The sequence below is a fragment of the Nannospalax galili genome, unplaced genomic scaffold (genome assembly GCF_000622305.1).
Source record: "Nannospalax galili isolate Female #2095 unplaced genomic scaffold, S.galili_v1.0 scaffold104, whole genome shotgun sequence".
Taxonomy (NCBI): Eukaryota; Metazoa; Chordata; class Mammalia; order Rodentia; family Spalacidae; genus Nannospalax; species Nannospalax galili.
The window spans coordinates 450,227-469,468 of record NW_008353596.1 but is presented as its reverse complement, the minus strand read 5'-3'; the positions used below and the strand labels follow the sequence as shown (position 1 = coordinate 469,468).

The 19,242-nt window shown below is 44.5% G+C and overlaps 1 protein-coding gene across 1 annotated transcript in view; it reads left to right on the top strand.

The window, feature by feature from the left end:
* The first annotated feature begins 528 nt into the window (after nucleotides 1-528).
* The window catches only part of Lcp2 (lymphocyte cytosolic protein 2), a 49,770-nt gene continuing 31,056 nt past the window's right edge, over nucleotides 529-19,242 (top strand). Inside the window, exons 1-4 of the mRNA XM_008850740.3 lie at nucleotides 529-590; nucleotides 1,201-1,464; nucleotides 6,346-6,408; nucleotides 10,209-10,255. Of these exons, the coding sequence (XP_008848962.1) occupies nucleotides 1,387-1,464; nucleotides 6,346-6,408; nucleotides 10,209-10,255 (188 nt within the window). The 5' untranslated portion in view covers nucleotides 529-590; nucleotides 1,201-1,386. The remainder of the gene's footprint in view (nucleotides 591-1,200; nucleotides 1,465-6,345; nucleotides 6,409-10,208; nucleotides 10,256-19,242) is intronic.

Genomic DNA, 19,242 nt, shown 5'->3' with positions numbered 1-19,242 from the left:
CGTGTGTGTGTGTGTGTGTGTGTACATGCTTAGCTGTGCATATGCATATAGAGAACTGGCTAACCTCTGCTTACAGGCTGCCATGTTGCATCAACACATTTGGCTTTAGTCACAGGATTCACTCTCTGTTGATGATCTGTTCAGTCTATGAGGTCAGAGTCTGAAAAGGAAGAAGGAACAAACAGCTTCTCATCTCCTATCTCCAGGGAACGCACTCTTTGACTAGACTACATGGTAGAACCAATAACAAATGGAATGTGTGGAAGACACAATAGTGAGTAGAATGAAGGCGAGGCAGGTGAGACGAATACAGAGCACCATCAGTAACAACCTCTGATTTTCCTTTAATTGTTTGCTCTTCTGTAGGCCTAGTAAAATGCACCAAAGTTTTATTCGTATAATTCTTCTCTTTTTCTGCTTTACAGCTAGGGAAACTGGCTATCTAGATTGTCTGTGCCCAAGATTACAGCATAGAAACACATCAGGAACGGAGCCTGGTCCTCAGCACTGTAGTTACTGGGTGCCTGGCTGCCTCCATCACCACAGACCTGCCCATCATAATGACATAATGACTTGAGAGAATGTTGAAGGTATCCTAATCTTTTTTTTTTTTTTTTTTTTTTTTTTTTTTTGTTTTTTTTGACCCCGTGACACCGGGTCTCCCTGTAGCCCCAGCTGGCCTGGAACTTGCCATGTAGACCAGGCTGGCCTCAATCTTATAGAGATCCCCCTGCCTCTGCCTCTGAGTCCTGAGATTAAAGGCGTGTGCCACCATGCCCGGCCATCCCGACTTTGCATAGAAGCAAGCAGGTGGGAAAGAAGGTTGGACAGCATTAAGAGGCCATAGTCCTTCCCTCATAGTTCACTAATGGGTTGAGATTATAGATAATTTTAGGGAACCATCAGCATAGATTTTTATCTGCAAAGACACAACCAATCAGGAATATGGTGAAGAACTTTGGGTGTCCAGAATCTTAATGGAAAAATACTTGAGCTGCCACTGGAACTTAAGTCCCCTTCATTGCCCCTCCCACTAGGCTGGGGTGACTGGGCCAGTGGGGAATTACCAACCCCATCTCTCTCTGCATTTCAAGCCCCCAGAGCTGGCCTTCCTTGTTTACTTATTTAGAAGCCAGCAGAGGAAGTGGTAAAGGAAACTAGCTGAGTCGTTTTCTGAGAAGAAACCATATTTGTTCGCAGAGGAAGCCGTTGCTTTCTGGGATCTCCCTACAGCAGAAAAGACCTCCGTTCCAACAAGTATGTTCCTGACGGTAGCTGGGAATTAGAAGGACCAAGGACATCTCCAAGCCCTGGATCTGTGATTCTTTTCTGTTCATGGCTGCAGCACCTCTGTCTAGTTTGTGAGTGTCTCCCAAAGCTGTGGCCATGGCCCTGAGGAATGTGCCCTTTCGTTCAGAGGTCTTGGCCTGGAACCCCGACAACCTTGCTGATTACTTCAAGAAGGTGAGGTTTGTTCTTTGCTAGTGGTTGGACTGGTATGCCTTCAGTGGTTTGGGCAGAGACTCGAAGGTAGAATCTGGGCAGAACACAGGGGGTGCATAAGATAGCAATGGAGTTAATGACTACCTGCATCTGCATTACTGGGAGCAGACAGACTGCTGAGCTTTCCAGGCAGTGTGCCCTGATGAGAAAGATGGGCGAGGGAGCTCTCAGATGCACAACCCCTTGATACATTGAGGTGCTGAATCCAGCGTTCTACAGACCCTGTCTGTCCTGTCAGACACAGCTAACCACTATGTGAGTTCAGGGTTACCATATTAATGATGTATATTGACAATGTCACATTGCCATATTGTCACTATTTTGCTCAGCTGCAAAATCAGCTCAGGGAGTTTAAGTGGTCCAAAGCTCCAGAGACCTCATGCAGTCAGACTAGACTGGAGTCATGCCTATTTGGCATTAGAGCTCATGCTCTGAGGTGCAGAGAACTGGTGGAATGAAGGCTACGTATTAGAAAGGGAGACACAGCTCTGGGGTAGGAGAAAACAAGCAGAGCAAGGGGGGTGGACAGAGGGCTGGATAAACAATGGCTCTCATGACTCTGGAGGAGGGCTAGAGTCTCTTCATTGGCCAGAATTTTATTGGAGCTTTTTGAGAATTCTGCAAAGTAAGGCAGAAGATTGACATGAGCCCCAGAATACTAGGGAAATGGGGGCCCCTGGATGGAAGATGATGAGTGTGACAGAGTTAGAAGTCACACTTTGTGGCAGAGCTGGGCCGGAGGCCTAGGAGGGGATGGTCAAGGATCCTTGTGCTGGGTTATCTGATAATGGGGACCACATGTCTGCTTGGGCAAATCTCAAGCCACATAACTCAGTTAGGTAACCATATTTAAGTGTAGAGATGTCTTATGAGAGACATTTGAATTTCCAGTGTCCCCATCCATAAAAACTGGAATCAAATTCCACTGATATTCCAAACTATCATAAAGTTAAGACCATATAAATGTCATCTCATTCACCTCCTTTTCCTGAAACACTTGAGATTCAAGGAGATAGAATAGTCTCATTGGGGCATACAGTCAAACCTTCAATCTTTACCGTGGTTCCTTTTCAACCTATACAAGAAAACCTGAACATATTGTACTGGGTGTGGCATGGTAGGGGTACTGCCCACAGATCCTGTTATTTGTCACTTTTTATGGATCTCATTTTGGTTACTCCCCTCACTACCACCACAAGGTTATTATAAACTTATATTTCAACATTGTGGGTGGAAAGGATATTAGACAATTGAATTAAAAAAATATGCATTGTTTTTTGTTTTATGCATATGAGTGTATTGCTTGCCTGTTTATAAATGCGCCCATGTCATGCAATGCCCACGGAAGTCAGAAGATGGTGTCAAATTTCCCTGGAACTGGAGTTGTGGATGGTTGTTAACCACCATGTAGGTGCTGGGAATCAAACCCAGGTCCTCTGCAATAGCAGTCAGCACTCTTTACCTCTGAACCAAAACTCCAGCCCCGATAATTGACTTTTGAAGCATGTTTACTGGATTGGGGGGGGCGGGGTGGAGTGTGGAATGTATGAAATTTAAAAGGCTCAATGAAAAAAATAATAAAATTTAAAAAATACTTTTCTTAAATTGTGACCAAACAAGTTAGGGCAGAAAGGTAAAATTTGTCATAGTGGAATAAAGCGGTCTGTTCGTTCAGTAGAGGAAGAGAAAGGAATTGAGAATTAAGGCAGGGAAGTCTAGGGAAGGACTGAGAAGCACAGACAGGCCCCATCTTCAAGCATGACCAGGAGAATTATGTAACCCCATAGAGCCATGGAGAATCTGTGGGTCAAGTTCCCTTTAGAACAGGGAGATGGTAGATTGGCCAAGCAGACATCACTCTGCCTGAGTTAAGGCGGTGGGGGGCGGGGTTCTTCTAGGGGCTCACCTTAGTACAAAACCACAGCCCAGGGACAGGTCTCTGTTTTTAGAGTAAAAGAACCAAGGTTGAAACAAGGAGGCTGAGGGTGATCCTGAAAGTACCAGACCCCCGCCCCCAGACATAAGTAGAGACCCTTCAGACATTGAGCTCCTCCATCTCTAGATAAAACTCTCATGGAAACGACAAGAGATTGCCTGAAGATGTTCTGAGAGGGCAACAAGCCATTTGAAGGATAGATGAGCAAGTGAAATGTCTACAGGCACTGTGGGCTCCAGCCACTGAGACCACCTTACTCCTCTCTGGAGTCAGACACACCTTGACTTGAATTGTACTTCTTCCATCTGCTAGCTTGGGGACTTACTTTCCTTTAATTGATTCACTGCTCTATGCCTCAACTTCCTAACCAGTAAGAAAGATGCACCAACAGTAACCAGTCCAATGATGTGGATGTGAGGTTGAAAGGAAATAATTTTTGAGAGACATTTAGTTAGATATCTCATCTAACCTTCCTTCTGATCTACTAACAGCCCCCTAGCTGTTGAGGCTTTGTGTTACATTGCCTTAGATGTGTGTCTTGCCTTGTATCTGGGGTGGAAATCGTGAGGACTAAGACAGTTGTCAACATGTCTTTAACTTCTCCAACGCCTTTGGGCCCGGCCGGAGAGCATTCCTGGGACTCGCAGTAGAGCCACTGACTCACAGCCATGTGTTCTAATGCCCATTGGGTTTGCACCTCATGGAGTGACCTTGGGCCAGACCCTTCTCTCTGTGTCCCAGTCACCCTCATCTACAGAGCTGGGTAACCACTTGATGAGTGTCTACCAATCTTGAATGCTAATGAGAACCACCTAGGTGCGCTTGTTAAAAAATAGAGATTTTGGCCTCCAGGCCTATATCTTACTGGATTGGATCAATCATCCAGGCTCCAGTCTGTAAGGCTGAAACTCTGGCTTCCATGTAGAGTCAAAGCCAGCACTCTGTAAAACCTGAGATGCATCTGATGATGACTGAAATGATGAACTAATGGTAACTATTGCAAGAGGCTTCTACACAGCTTGCAAGTGGCTCAAAGAGAAGGCAGGCTGCTGCAGATGCTGACCTCCAAATAAGCTTTCTGAGTGTGACATTTATTTCACTCTTCTTAACCAAGAGGTGACAGCATTTTTATTTTTTTGAGACAAGATCTGTTTGTTGCCCAGGCTGGCCTTGAACTCATAACAATCCTGATCCTCCTGTCTCAGTCACCTGAGTGCTGGGATTAGAGGCATGTGATTGTTTAATTTTATGTATTCGTTGGTCATAAGAACTTATTTAAGAGCACACACTGCTCTTGCAGAGGACCCGGGTTTTGTTCCTAGTACCCACGTCCGGTTGCTTACAACTCCCTGTAATGCCAGCTCTAGGGGGTTCTAAACACCCTCTTCTGGCCTCTGAAGTCTCCTGAACTCACATGCACATACATACACACATATTTAAAAATAATAAAATTAATTAAAAATTTTTTAAAAATATTTTCTTTATTATTTTTATATTATGTGTATGCTTGTATTGCCTGTAAGTAAGTGCACCTGTGTCATGCAGTGCCCGTGGAGGACAGAAGACACTGTTGGAACCCCTGGAACTCGAGTTATAGAGAGTTGTTAGCTGCCATGTGGGTGCTGGTATTCGAAGCTGGGTCTTCTGCAAGAACAACCAGTGTTCTTAACCGCTGAGCCATATCTCCAGTCCCTAAAATAAATATTTTTAGAAAGGTATTTTGATTTCAAATTTGTCTCCAAAGAAGGCTGCACCAACTGTAAGGCCCCCACTTGTGGGAAGATTCTAAGATCCTCAAAGATGAGGATTTTACCTTAAACACTCCAGACCTCAAACTTCAAGGTAGTCTAATGTGAGTGTTTGTGGAGGGCTCTGTGAAGTGGATACAATACACACTCATTGGTTGTTTTTTTAGAAACAACCCAGACTTTTAAAATGTTCATTTCTGTTACTCCTCTCACTGTAGTACAAGAATCTGACCTTAACAATTTACCTTAAATAGAAAAAAAAAGTACTCAAAAGAATGTCGACCATGCTCTATACTTCATGTGGACAGTCCATTAAGCTGCATTTACAGCCTTGCAGTTTACTAACCTTTTGTAAGTGATGCTGTTATTTGAAAAGGACTCTTCTTCATGGAAACATTAAAGCCACATTCTGAAGCTCAGTTGTCACCTTCCACTCATGCAAGTTACTTAGCTTTCTGTGTCACTTGTTTTGCACCCAGGAGACTGGAGGATTAAATGACTTAAAGTTGGTTTAAGGCAGGAGCAGTGCCTGCCACGCACAGAGCACCCAGCATTGACTTTATCAGGTGCTGCTCTTGCTGCTGGGCTGGCAGCGGAGTAAACCACCTGAACATTCAGCAGCATAGAAGTGTTTTAAAGGTGCATCCTTTAAAACACGTTCGTCATAACACTAAGCAGTGTTTATAGTGTCGTTCTAGGCAATTTAAGAGAAATGTCACTGTAACGAGACTGAACATAAAGTGTTCCCCCCATCTTGCTTAGGCAAGGAATAAACTATCGAAGGAAGCACATCACAAGGTTCACCAAGATTGTGTTTGTGGGGCAAGACAGGAGATGGAGTTTAATCTTTTCTGTCAGTTCTCTTCTGCTTTTCTGACTAGCATGTGGCCATCCTTCTTGGACTTTGAAGGCAGTGTCTTTCCAGAGGGATTGGCTCCAAGGGGTAAATTGCATGACTTCCCCATTTCAGGCAGCCCCAAGGGGGTGGGTAGTGAAAGGAGGGCTGAGGTGGGGGCCTGGCCACTCTGTTAGACAGGGGAGGGAAGGGGCTGGCTAGCCACAAGTACCACAAATTGCTAAGCTTGGGGGTAGGCAAGGAAGGAGACGGAACAGCAGAAGCCTACAGGCACTGAAAGCACCTTCTCTTTCTCTGAGCAGTTGAACTACAGGGACTGTGAGAAGGCAGTGAAGAAGTACCACATCGATGGCGCTCGGTTTTTGGTAAGCTCTGGCCAGTCCCATACATTGAAACCAAGGGTATTCTGTTCTTTTCCCAACAACTGCAGGGACAACAGGTCTACCTGGTCCCATGGTTGATGCCTGTCATCAGCATCTCTACCAGGCCTTTGCTTTAGTCAGACGGCTGGTAGGCCTCTTCAGGAGCCCTGTCGTAGACGTAAAGATATACTCTAAAGACACATATGGAGGAATTCAAACATAGTTTAAAACTCTCTCTCTCTCTCTCTCTCTCTCTCTCTCTCTCTCTTTCTCTCTCCTTGAAATTCTATTTAACTGCCATTCATAGTTTGAGAAGCCCAAAATGGGTAGCAGGACAGTGCATACTCACTGATAAGAATAAGGGTGAAACCACCCTCCTTATCTCGACTCCATCTTCCTTACAGAATTCACATGTTGACCATGTCAAATAGGCACGTGCTGCAGATTTCCCCACTGGGTTATGATTCTACAAGCTTTAAGTGTAAGCCTATGGTGTGGGTGCATGTCAAGGTCCATGCTCTTAGAGGGAAAGAACCCAGTTCTGATGAAGCCAGAGGTGCTTTGCTGTCAGGGAGGTGGTCTGAACATTTCCCAGAAATGATGCCTTTGCATGTGTTAAGAGTGACCTGGCACTCTACTAAATCATCCCTTCTGCGAACTTTATTTATTTTAAAAGAAGCACAAGAATTCACAGGTCTCATGGGAGCTGTTCTCAATTTGGATTCAGAGTGAGGATGGCAAGTTAAATTGTATGTCCGTATGTCATAATCAGCAGTGAAACTTGAATATAAGATTTCAGCCGGGTGTGGTGGCTCACGCCTTTAATCCCAGAGGCAGGCGGATCTCTGTAAATTCAAGGCCAGCCTGGTCTCCATAGTGAGCTCTAGGACAGCTGGGGCTACAGGGATACCCTGTCTCAAAAAGACAAAAGAGAAGACTCCAGAGGAGAAAAGGTCTGGAGATCTGGAGTCCAGGGCCTAAGGCCAGGGAGCCCTGTATATCTCTTTGGGGGGTAATTTCCTCAAATGACTACTTTCTGCCCAAGTCTGAGTGACTCTCCTGTGGTCCAGACACAAGTGCCCAAAAAACTATGAGCTATGAGTTGGGTAGGAAGGCATAGTCTCTGCTCCTAAGGCCACCTAGGCAAGGGAGCCCTCAGGCTGGGATTGCCTTCCTACAGGTACTTCTCACTTATCTTTTTGCTGGGCATGATGGCACATATCTGTAATCTCAGCACTTAGGAGGCCAAGACAGGAGGATTTCAAGTTCAAGGGCAACCTGAGCTATACAGCCAAACCCTGTTTCTAAAAAAAAAAAAAAAAAAAAAAAAAAAATTCAAGCTAGTTGGAAGGAACCGAGAATTCCCATGCTCCTTTGTGCTGCCCAACACACCAGTCCATCCTGAATACTGCATCCCTACCCCAACATCTGCTTGAATTTCTTTAGTAATAGTGAGCTTGCTGTGCAATCTTCTGCCCTTCTGGGCACCTCTGAAGTTTTATGCTGAGATAAAACCTATGGTCCTAGTAGTCAGAGTTTTATTCTCAGGTACCATGTAACACATTCTTATGTACAGTTCCATCTAAGTCCTTCAGTCATTCACCCATCCATTCACTGGAGCCAGCCACTGGAGCTCCTATTCTGTCCTGGATTATGCCATGTGCTGAGGATAAGGAATGATTAAGATGCCTGCCTTCTCAAAGCTGGCTTTTTATAGCAGGAAGGTACCTTCATGAAGGCCTCCAACCACTTCATTTACAGGTGAGGAAACGTGCAGAGGTGAGGTGGTTTTTGTCCTAAGTGACAAACACACTGAAGCACGCATTTACCTTAGTCTTCTATCATAGGAGTTTTCAGCAATGTTATTTATATCACTGAGCTTTGAATCAATAGGATTCCTAGAGTTTAGTTATTTCTATCTCGCAATTACACTAAGCCTACGCATTTCATTCTAGTGCATTGGCACCAAGGAAAGGGGCACCACAGTTGAGTGCAGAGGGAGGGCAGCACTGAGGAGGGTCCTAGTTGACCTGTGTTATCTTGAGCCAACATTTTCCCTCCCAAAGTTACCCTTTGCTCCCTCTTCTGTTGACTGAGCACATTGTGCAGGGGCACAATGAGAAATGATGACGTTTCTTGGCTCCAGGTTTCTCCCCCAACACTCCCCATGTAACTGTCAGGCCTGAACTATCTTGATAGGATAGCTGCTTCCTTGGTCAAGAGATGGTATCTGAGCAGCTGTTGCCTCTGTTTCAATCTCTGAAACCTATCAGCCCTTCATAGAGTATAATGCATCCTATTTGACTCTGTGAACAGGGGGAAGTAGAAAGAGAGCGGGGACGGGGGGGAGGGGGCTGGAACAGAATCCAGTGTCTGCCCCAGCAACTGGGATATTTAAAGGCTTCTCCTAAAGCACATGGTCCACCATAGGTATCTGGGTACAATTTGGAAATCCAGGTCTAAGCTCTACTTACTCATTACCATTTCCAACTCTGTAACATCAAGGGCCATTGTATTATTGAAAGTAATAGTGGAACCTCCTAACCCCCTCTCTTTTTCTCTCTCTTTCTTCCTTCCTTTTGCAAAGCAGGAGCCAGTAGGTCCCCTGAATTTGTCTCTGTATCTTTCCACTGAGAAGGACAGAACCATGTCTAGGTAGAAATAGAGATGCTGTGTTTTGAGGAGTAGCAAGAAGAGGAGGGAATGTACTTGAAAACTGTGTTAGTTTGGAAGGCATGTAGTCTTTGTCAAGTAATAATAAAGGCACAGGTGGACACTCAAGCCTGGCGAGCCTCTCCAGGAATCTTTCAATGTAGGCTCCATTCAGCCTACCCAACCTCTAGCTGTCACCTGTGCATGGCTAGCAGGAGGAAAAGAGGAAGAACAATGAGTAAAAAGTACATGCTGCTTGGTGAATGTGCTCTTACCCCTTCTGCAAGGAAACAGCAACTATTCTGGAAGCCTCATCCAGTAGACTGCAGATTTTATCTCTCCGGTCATAAATGAGTCTTGTGACTCTAATATCTCCAGGGGAATCTAGGGAGTTAAATATTTTCCACAAACATATTTCTCGCCCAGAACAGAATTCAGGCCCTTATAGTAAAGAAGAAGGAAAGATGGAGAAGGGGAGGTGAGCAGCATGTCTGCTACCTTGCCTCCCCAGCAGGACCTGGTTTGTAGTTTTCTTCTCCCTGGACCCCTTTTCTCAATTCACTATATAACTATGCTCCCACAAACCCACAAATCTAATTCTAATAAAGTAGCCCAACGTTGTTGGATGTTTTTAAAAGCAAAACTCCCCAAATCCTGTTTCAACATTTCTCATCTTCCCTCCAAGTTCTTCTCCCTGTCCTAAACATCTTTCTTTTCCAGCACTCTCCTCTGTCTCCAACCATGATCAAGTCAACTTCTCTTCAAACTCTTTCTGAACTCCCCCTGCTTAGGTCTTTCAATCACTGAAAGCTGGCCACCACATACTCAGGGAGCATCCCTCCGGAAGACCCCAAGATGCCTTCAACTCATCATGCCAAACTCTAAACACAGTCTTTGTGTTCCACCCTCTGCCGGGTGGCTGCTCCCTTTACCTTCCCTCACTCTGCCTCTGGTGGCTTGACAAGGGCTGGTTCAGAGACTGCATCATAGGACTGAACCAGGTGATGCCAAGACACCTCTGTCATAGCTCCTCTGAAGACACTAGACCTTAATTGCTCCCTTCCCATGCAAGATTGAGGGGGCTCCTGAAGCTTGGGTAAAAATATAGAGATCAGGTGGCCAAGCTTTATCCATGTGTGTCTTCATTTCAGAACCTGACAGAAAATGACATTCAGAAGTTCCCCAAGCTCAGAGTACCGTGAGTATCCCCCCTGACTCCACGGGTGGCAGTTTGGGGAGCAGGTTGGACTAAAGAGCTGCTTGGGGTTGGGGGTAGTGAATCAGGTATATATTACTGTAATTTGAAACGGTAAAGTAAGTAGTAAGCAAGAGGGTGAGGGCAGGGTCTGAGGAAGAAGAATTACATGATATGTTAGAAAAAGGAAACAGCAGGTCCTGCCCAGACGGTGGTTTGATGATCTTGCCCAAGACAAGTTCCAACACTGTGTTTTCACTTCCTGTCTTTCCAATGGGACAGCTTGGGCTTATGAGTGCCACACCTGGGTGGAGAGGTCTGAGGTCTCATTATAGCATCTTCTTCAATTCAGTGACGTTGAGAGCTGGGGACCTCCAGTCCCTGGTGAGTAAAATAAGAGTTGATCTAGATGAAGATCATTTTCTCTGTCAATATTGATTTCTTGGGAATGGCTGTTATGGGTATAGTGTTAGGAGCATTGCAGGAAGGGAGCCATAAATAATTAGTGATATCTACCTTGGGCTCTGAAATAGGAAGTCCCAGCACGCATATTGTGACAGGCAGTTTTCATTGCTCTAGCAAAGATCTCACCTGCTCTAGTACAGGAGCCGGGCAGGAGACACAAATGTATAAGGTGGGCCAGGTCGCAAACATAAAGCCTTATTGATTTATATCTCATTTTACCATCCTTGAATACAAATGGCTATGGAGAAATATTTTTTACTAAAGTAAAAATAATAAGTTATGATTTGAAAAGTAACTAATACAAAGCATCATTATTGGTGAAACAATAGGGCGTAGTGGTGATTGTGGCAAATCTCATATCATACATTCCCTTCAAAGAGCAAGCAGCTACTTAGCTCCAGCTGTGTGGACCCAATTTTAAAATCCATCAAATCTATCAAAAATAGATGAAACATGAGTTTTACATTATGCGTCTTGGTTTTTAAATGCTAGCTCAACTGTATTTAAACACAAAAATCAAAATAAACCTACCTATGAGATGACTTTCCTCTTTCTGCTGCTAGTTTGAAACCTCTGCTTTGGGCATTATCTGAGGTCCTTTCTCCTGTTGAAAGAGTCTCAGAGCTCATAATGATAAAAAGTATGCCTATCCCAAAGAAGTAGGAAGTTGGAAGATTTCCCAAGTAGGTAGGAAAGCCTGAGTACCTCAAATAAGGAAAGCATACTTACCCTGGCTGTTTGTGACTCTTTGTCCAGAGAGTGAAGGAAAAGAAATCAGGAAGGCTTCACCCTCAGAGCTGCCTGTCTTTGTTTGATTCTTCTAAGAACTTTTTATAAGCACATGTGGCTGATTCCATTTAGGTGAAGTCTGAAACTCTTTCTACAGAGTCACTAGTCACATTTCAATAGCTATATGAGCATTCTGGCTATCACAGAAGTTCCTCCATTTAGTTTTTCTTTCCATGCTTTCAGTTACCCATGGTTAATGGCATGTGAAAATACTGTACAATAAAATGAGAAAGTGAGAAAGAGGGGAGGGAGAGGAGAGAGAGAGGAGAGAGAGAGACCGAGGGAAAACTTTCATACAGCTTAGTTCACTATTTGTTAAAATTGTTCTATTTTGTTATTAGTTAACTATTATTGATGTCCTACTGTGCCCAATTTATCAATTAATCTTTATCATAGGCATACTTGTGTAGGAAGAATCATAGTATATGTAGACAGGGCTTGGTTCTACCCATTGCTCAGGCATCTCCTGGGGGGTCCTGGAGCACATCATCTGTGGATAAAGGGGACTAATTAATTTAGGAAAGTACAGGTACATTTCCCTGACTACATAAACGTGATGCCCTAAACACAAATCACAGTTCCCTTAAAGGATGGGCACATAGGAGTCAGAATTGGTGGCTGAAGACTCTGACCGTAGACACATTAGGTTTGTCTGTCCTGTGTTTTAAAATCTCAACAGGCTTCACAGAATCCAACAAAGTAAAATTCAGAGAAACCAGCAAGAAAACAAACAGGAAAATATTTTCCATAGGAGAAAATATTTGAGGAGAAAATCAACATATCACAACTGACTTATACCTGACACAGATAACTGGCATTAACAAAAAGGGATACCGTAGCTGTGTTTCACATGTTCAAACATTAAGTCAAGGCATAGGAAATACAAAAAGATCCAAACAAAACTTCTGGGAAAGAAAAGTATAACAAAATATCCGAGTTGAGAGATAAAATACTCTGGTTTAGCTAGAAACTAGGAATTTCGGAATAAAATGTCAGTGAACATGAATACGCAAGAGAAACTACTCAAAATGAATAGAGGAAGAAGTCTCACAGAGCAAGCAGATCTGCAGGGACCGGGGGATGGCTCAGTGGTAGAGTGCTCCCCTAACATTCATGAGGCCCTGAGCTTGAGCTCTAGTGTTAGAAGTGGGGGAGAGCACTGGAGAACTCTGGACCATTTCAAATAGCTGAACGTATATGATTACAGTTCCCAGAAGGTGAGTCTGTGGCGAGAAGGAGGAAATACAGAAATAAACTACATGAGGAAAAATAGCTAAAAAGCTTTAAGTTAGATAAAAATTGCAAGTCCACAGATTCAAGAGAGGTCCCAAACCCTAAACCCAAGAGGGACAGCTGTCCTATGGTGCATCATGATCAGATTTCTCAAAACAACTGAGTAAATTTAAATGATAAAGAGAAGAATCTTAAAAAATAGTCAGAGAAAAGAAAATACACATTGCAGGCAGAAGGATAAGCATTAGGACAGAAGCAGATGTCTAGTCAGGAACAAGGCCATTGAGAAGACGGGGGAGCAAGGCTTCCGCGTACTGAAAGGGAAATATTCTGAGTTCGGCACCCAGCAAAATGCCATGTCGAAAACGAAGGTGAAGGTGCAAATGAGGGTCTCTAGATTTAGTCTTCGTGACAATTATTAGTGCACAGCTAATCAAAATAATGTTTTAATAAATAATTGTCTTCATGGGATTAGTGGGAAAATTATAGGGCTTTGATTAAAGGCAGCACACAAAACAGTTTCACTTCTTGGCCAAAAAGTAAGCATGCTGGAGCGGAGGCCCCCGAGGACAGAGACTGTTGTTTTACCGCTTTGATATAGTGTTTGCAGAAGTTGCTTCGTACCAAGAACTGTGCCTGTCATATAGTGGCCATTCAATCAGTGTTTGTTGTCCAATATGGAGCAAGTGCAGATGAAATAAGCACTTTTTCAGACATATAAATCAGAAAGAATTCATATACACAAATACACTACAACAGATGGTAGAGAAAATTCTTCAGGAAGAAGGAAATGACACCCGATGTTAATATGGTTCTGCATGTAAGAATGAAAAGTACCAGAAATGGTAACTATGTCTCTCTCTCTCTGTCTCTCTCTCTGTGTCTCTCTCTCTGTCTCTCTGTCTCTCTCTATATAATAGACACACACACATATATATGTATATACATGTATACATACACTCATGCATATATATGTATGTACATGTGTGTATATTGCTACTTACAAATACACATGTTTGACTCTGAGGGTATTTGAGTTTCATCTCTTAGTTCCTATACAAAATATTTATTTAGTGAAATGCTACTAGATGCCTACAATGTCTCAAGACCTGCTAACATCAGGCTACAAAGATAAAGGATGCATTGTCCACCCTCAGCATGCTCACATTCTAATGGGAGGAGCAGGTAAAGTGATTATATACAGTCCCAACGGTGCTATGGCATGTGCATATAAATTCTCAGTGTGTGTAGGGAAGGTGTGATTTTCCTCATGGTATTCAAGGAAGAATTCTGGGAGAAAGGATCCTAAGTTAAGTCTAGGAATATGCCAAGAGTGTTAAAATAAAGAACAGAGTGCAGTCAGACATGGTGACATAGTTGGGAAGCAGAAGCAGGAGGATCAGGACTTCAAGGCCAGCTTTAGCTACATAGTGAGTTTGAGGATATCCTGGATCCACTTCATGAGACCCTGTCTCAAAAAAAAAAAAAAAAAAAAGAAGGAGGCGAGGGAGGAGGAGGACTATGTAGCCTTCCAGGGCTATGGGGCATGTTGCAAAGGCACAGGGAACAGGGTATTCAGTGGAACTACTACTGGGTCAGAGAGTCTAGGGCACATCCAGCTGAGGGGAGAATAGAGGCTGAGAAGTCTAGTCTGGGTTCAGGACACAATTTACAAAGGTCCCATCAGCCTGTGTAAGGGAGCTAAGAGTGTTAGTGAAATGAACACGCCAGGGAGGACACTGAAGGTGACTTATGTCTCAGATCTTTCCAGGGGAGCATCAAAAATGACTAGAGGAAGAGCACCCTGGGATATGAGTGCAGGTTAGGCAATATGGGTGTGAATCTGCTCACAAGCTATGAGGACGGTGAACATGTTGTCTCATCTCTCTGAGCCTCTGCTTTCTCATCTGTAAAATGGAGATAATAATACCACTGACCTCAAAGGATTAGTGGGAAATTAGAGGAATAGTGGGAAATAGCAAGGAACACTAAATAAGGGTAAACTGTCCCTTACATAAAACCTTCATTAGCAGTTTCCAATCTTTACTAATTCTATCTTGCTAGAAAAGAGGATTCAAAAGAGCCAGGGCTGTGGAGTGAGAGGGACTAAGTCGGACTCTGAATCTAACTTCTACTGTCAGTGGGGCCTTGGGAAAGTCACTTCAGTAATTTGAGTGTCAGTTTCCCCATCTGTACGAGGGAAAAGAAGCAGTTCTTGGGGCGGTGAGGGGGCATATAAAGGAATATAAATTGCTTAGCTCAGTCCTTGACAGTACAGATATTCAGTCATTATTCATGCAGCCTCTTGTACATAGATTCATTTGTCTTGATCATCACCTTAAAGGGCTATGGGATAGAGGTGGTATTCACATGCAGAACAGAAACAAGATTGCAGTCCTCTGACTAGTGCTCTGTCCTTCCCAATGCTTAAAATATCAATGTTGCTGGGCATGGTGATGCATGCCTTTAATTCCAGAGGAGGCAGGTGGATCTTTGTGAGTTCGAGGCCAGCCTGGTCTACATACTGAGTTCCAGGACAGCCAGGGCTACAGGGAGACCCTGTCTCAAAAAGACAACAACAACAACAAAAAAAAATCAATGCTAAATATATTTTATAAAGCTGATTCTACAATGTAATTCTCTCTCTCTTTCTCCTCTCTCTTTGTGTGCATGTGTGCGTGTACGTGTGTGCGTGTACGTGTGTGTGTGTGTGTGTGTGTGTGTGTGTGTGTATGTGTGCAAATATAGTCACTACTTTCTTAGGGCATGGTTGTTACCAAGACATCCTGACTGTTGTAGTGATGAAGGACTCTTAGAGGAAACAATGGCTTCCTTTACAGAACCTAGATTAAATGTCAGGATGTCACAGAATTGGAGAGGGGCTCCTTGGCACGGCTGGTGCAGGCAGCACACAAATGCAAGCTACTGTTTCCATTATTGACTTGACAGTATCTATCACCTACAAGATCAGATCCATCAGAGGAGCCATGAGGAATCATCTGTCTATAGGTCTCGCCTGATAAGGCTGCAAACTTCCTAATAGCAGAGATGGCCTTTGTCTCATCTACTTAGTGACAAAGAGAAGGCAGTGAGGATGAAGCAGAGGGGAGTCTCAGAGGGAAAAAGAACGTTCTCTGTGAATAAGCATAATCAGCCCTGTGAAAAACAGAAACAATTATTAATACTAAGCCTTTCTCTATTTGCTCCTTCCCTCAACCACCAAATTCTAACCTCTGTCCAGGTGCCCAACCCCCCATGAGTCTCCCAGTGAAGGATGCCTCCTATCAACCACTACTCATTTCCCTCCAGTTCCCAGGTTCAGAAACCTCCAGTTCAAGGCTCATCTGTACATGGACACTACCTTGTACTCCTCATTGCTAAAAATGAATCTAATTTTATCTGCCTACCATGAAAATGGTTGTAAAGCCTGAGTAAAACACTCACTGTAAAAATATAGGTATACAGGCCACAGGGCAAGATGTGGGGAGACCAGACTGCTCCCTCAGACATTCCCATCTGCATAGGTAACTCCACTGAGGCCTAAGGCACAGGGAAGGGTCCATTTTGGGTTTTCAAGCAGACCTGGTGGCTCCTCCTTGGCTGATAAGGAATATGTTACAAGGTCTGGCTCTCCATTCAACGGGGCTGATATTTTATGACAGGGCACTTTGCTCCCTTAAAGAAGGGTGAAATTCAAAACAGAGGGCATGGCAGTGCAGAGGTGTACTGGGAAGGCAAAGGACTGGGCCAGGGCTGGAGAAGACCCTCCTGATAGAACCATGTGGGGCAGATGTCCTGGGCCTGGGGACACGCTGTTCTCAGGGACAGTCAGGCAGGCTAACTTTGTGTCAAGGGAACACACCAATAGGGGGTGGGGCACTTGGGTCAAAGCTCTTACCACACAAGCTTTGGCAAGAATTATGCTTTTCCTCATAAGCTAGTGTACAGGTATATATGTGACAAGAGAGCCAGCAAACAGAATTTGCATGAGACAATGCCTTCTCTTCCCATGTACTCTGATGATCTCCCTCTTTCTTCTTCTCTCTCTCTCCCTCTCTCCCTTCTTTCTTTCTTCTTTAGTGATCAGCACACGTGATTTACAACCCATTAATAGGATATAGTTGGTAAACTAGGACGGATTATTGAAAGGGAGAGATAAGGGAATACATCTTAGATGGAGGCCCCTTCATTTCCCTCACCCCCTACCTTATTTCATTCATAATTACAAAGCTCCTTCTCCCTCTTCTTATTTTTCTCCTCCTTTTTATAAACAACCATTTCCCTTAGAGTCAAGGATAACGGGAGCTACTTCACAAGCTTTTTCTGACCCTGAGAATCACCTGGGTGCTGGTTGGTGTTACACACTGGCCCTTACCTGCATTTTTCCTGTCAGGGTGGGCCTGGGAATCTGTGTTTATGACAGGCACACCTAGGTAATCCTGGTGAGTAGGAAGTCAGAAGTAACCTTCTCATTATATGGATAAAAAACTTGAGACCTTGGGAGGGCAAATTTCTTGTTGAAGACACAGTGGATACTGGCCTTGGGGAAAGACGCTATAGTCAGAACCTCATGCCTGCAGTTTCTGCCCCTTGTACTTGGCTGGGAGAGATCTTAGATTGTGATGATAAAGACTGGCCATATCACACAGCAGCTGAATTGGAACCTAAGTCATCACATGATACCACTTTCCTGCAATGGCTTGACTTCCTTTGAGAGGTCCAGCCCTCTTCCCAAAGCCAGTACCACCCTTGAATGAGAGGAAGCAGAGAGAGCTGTCTGTGGCTGCCTAGCCCTCTCTTCCTCCTTCCCTGGTTGTGAGAGGCCCAGGGCTTGTGGGGAGGAGGAGGAATGAGTCACCTCCTGCCACTCACTGTCATTTGATCCACTGGGGGTGGAGTGCAGCTTTTTAGGTTTGCACAGAGGTAGCAGCCACGCCCTGCCCTCTTGCCCCATAGCCACTCAACTGCCTGACCCCAACAAGGGTCCCACTGGCTTGGAACAGTTCTCAGAAGCCCATTCCAGCAGCAGCACTCTGGGAGGCCAAACTTTGCTGCGTGCACACTGCCTGTATCATCCTGCCCTTTCTCAGCTCTTTGCTGCTCTGTGTGGGGCCTGCGGTTTAGCATTTCCTTCCGTACCAGTTAGAGCCCCAGCAGCCTCAGGCTGGCTGTTAGAGATACTGGTGAGAAGTGCCACACCAGAGTGAGAGACCTTTTCAACATTCAGAGCATGTTGGAGCCAGTTGAAGCCCAGCCAAGCTGTGTGGGATGGGGGCATTGAAGCCAGACTCAGCTCCACCTTCCTCTGGCCTTGCTGAAATGTCACCCCCTTGTTGAGAGCTGGTAATTCTAAATTGTAACCCCACTGTTCCCCAAACCCCTTCCCACCACCATTACATGTGGCATACATGGTACACATGTATTTTACTTCCTTAAGTTTTCACTGCTAGCCAGGTGGGTGGGTACCATTCACCTTTACTCTCAGCACTCAGGAAGCTGGGGCAGGAGGATTGCAAGTTTCAAGCCAGCTTAGACTACACTATCTCAAACAAATAAATGAAGATTTGTTGCTTGTTTTCTCTCTCTCTTCCTTTCTCTCTCTCTTTCTTTCTTTCTTTCTTTCTTTCTTTCTTTCTTTCTTTCTTTCTTTCTTTCTTTCTTTCTTTCTCTCTCTTTCTCTTCCTCTCTCTCTCCCATATGAATGTGCAAGCATTTGGGTACAGGTGTGTGGGTATGGGTGTATGGAGATCAGAAGTCAACTTCGAGTGCCATCCCTCAGGAGCTATCCTTGTTTTCAGAGACAGACTCTCATTTAGACTTGGGGCCTAGACTTGCTATCCAGTGAATCCTAGGGCCTGTGTCTGGCTCCCCAACACTGGAATTACAAGTGCACACTACCACACCTGACTTTTTATGTGGGTGCTGGGGATTGAACTTAGAACTCAGGTCCTCATGCTTGCTCAGCAAGCCCTAGTCCCCTTGTCTGCCTCTCCACAAGCCATCAGATCTAAGAACAGAGCACTTTGTTTTGTTCACTGAAGTGTTTTGGGTGCCCAGCGGAGTTCTTGGCACTTAATGCATATTATTGAATAAGCAGGTGACAGAATGGGAGGGAGTGGTAGCTGCAGCCACTGCCACCAGTCCTGGCAGGAGGCAGGGCTCTAACTCCTCTGACCGTGCTGTAGGAGACCTTCAGCAAGCCTGCTATCTGCTCTAAACAACTATTGCTATGCTGCATGGAACAATGGCTATGCCACAAACATCCTCATGCTGAGGGGACTAGGAAGCCCTCTCTCGGCTTTAAAGCACCCCGGACAGTGACCGAGGTCTAAAACTCCAACAATGACATTATTATGGAACGGCTAGCATTACCTTATTTCTCTGTAGTTTCAAGTCTTCAGTCTGTTCAAATTCATCTGTCTCATCATTCTGATGAGGTCACAGGGGATTGAGCAGTGAGCTGGGACCCCCTGGGGTGATGCGAAGGAACTAAGAGGCCAAGT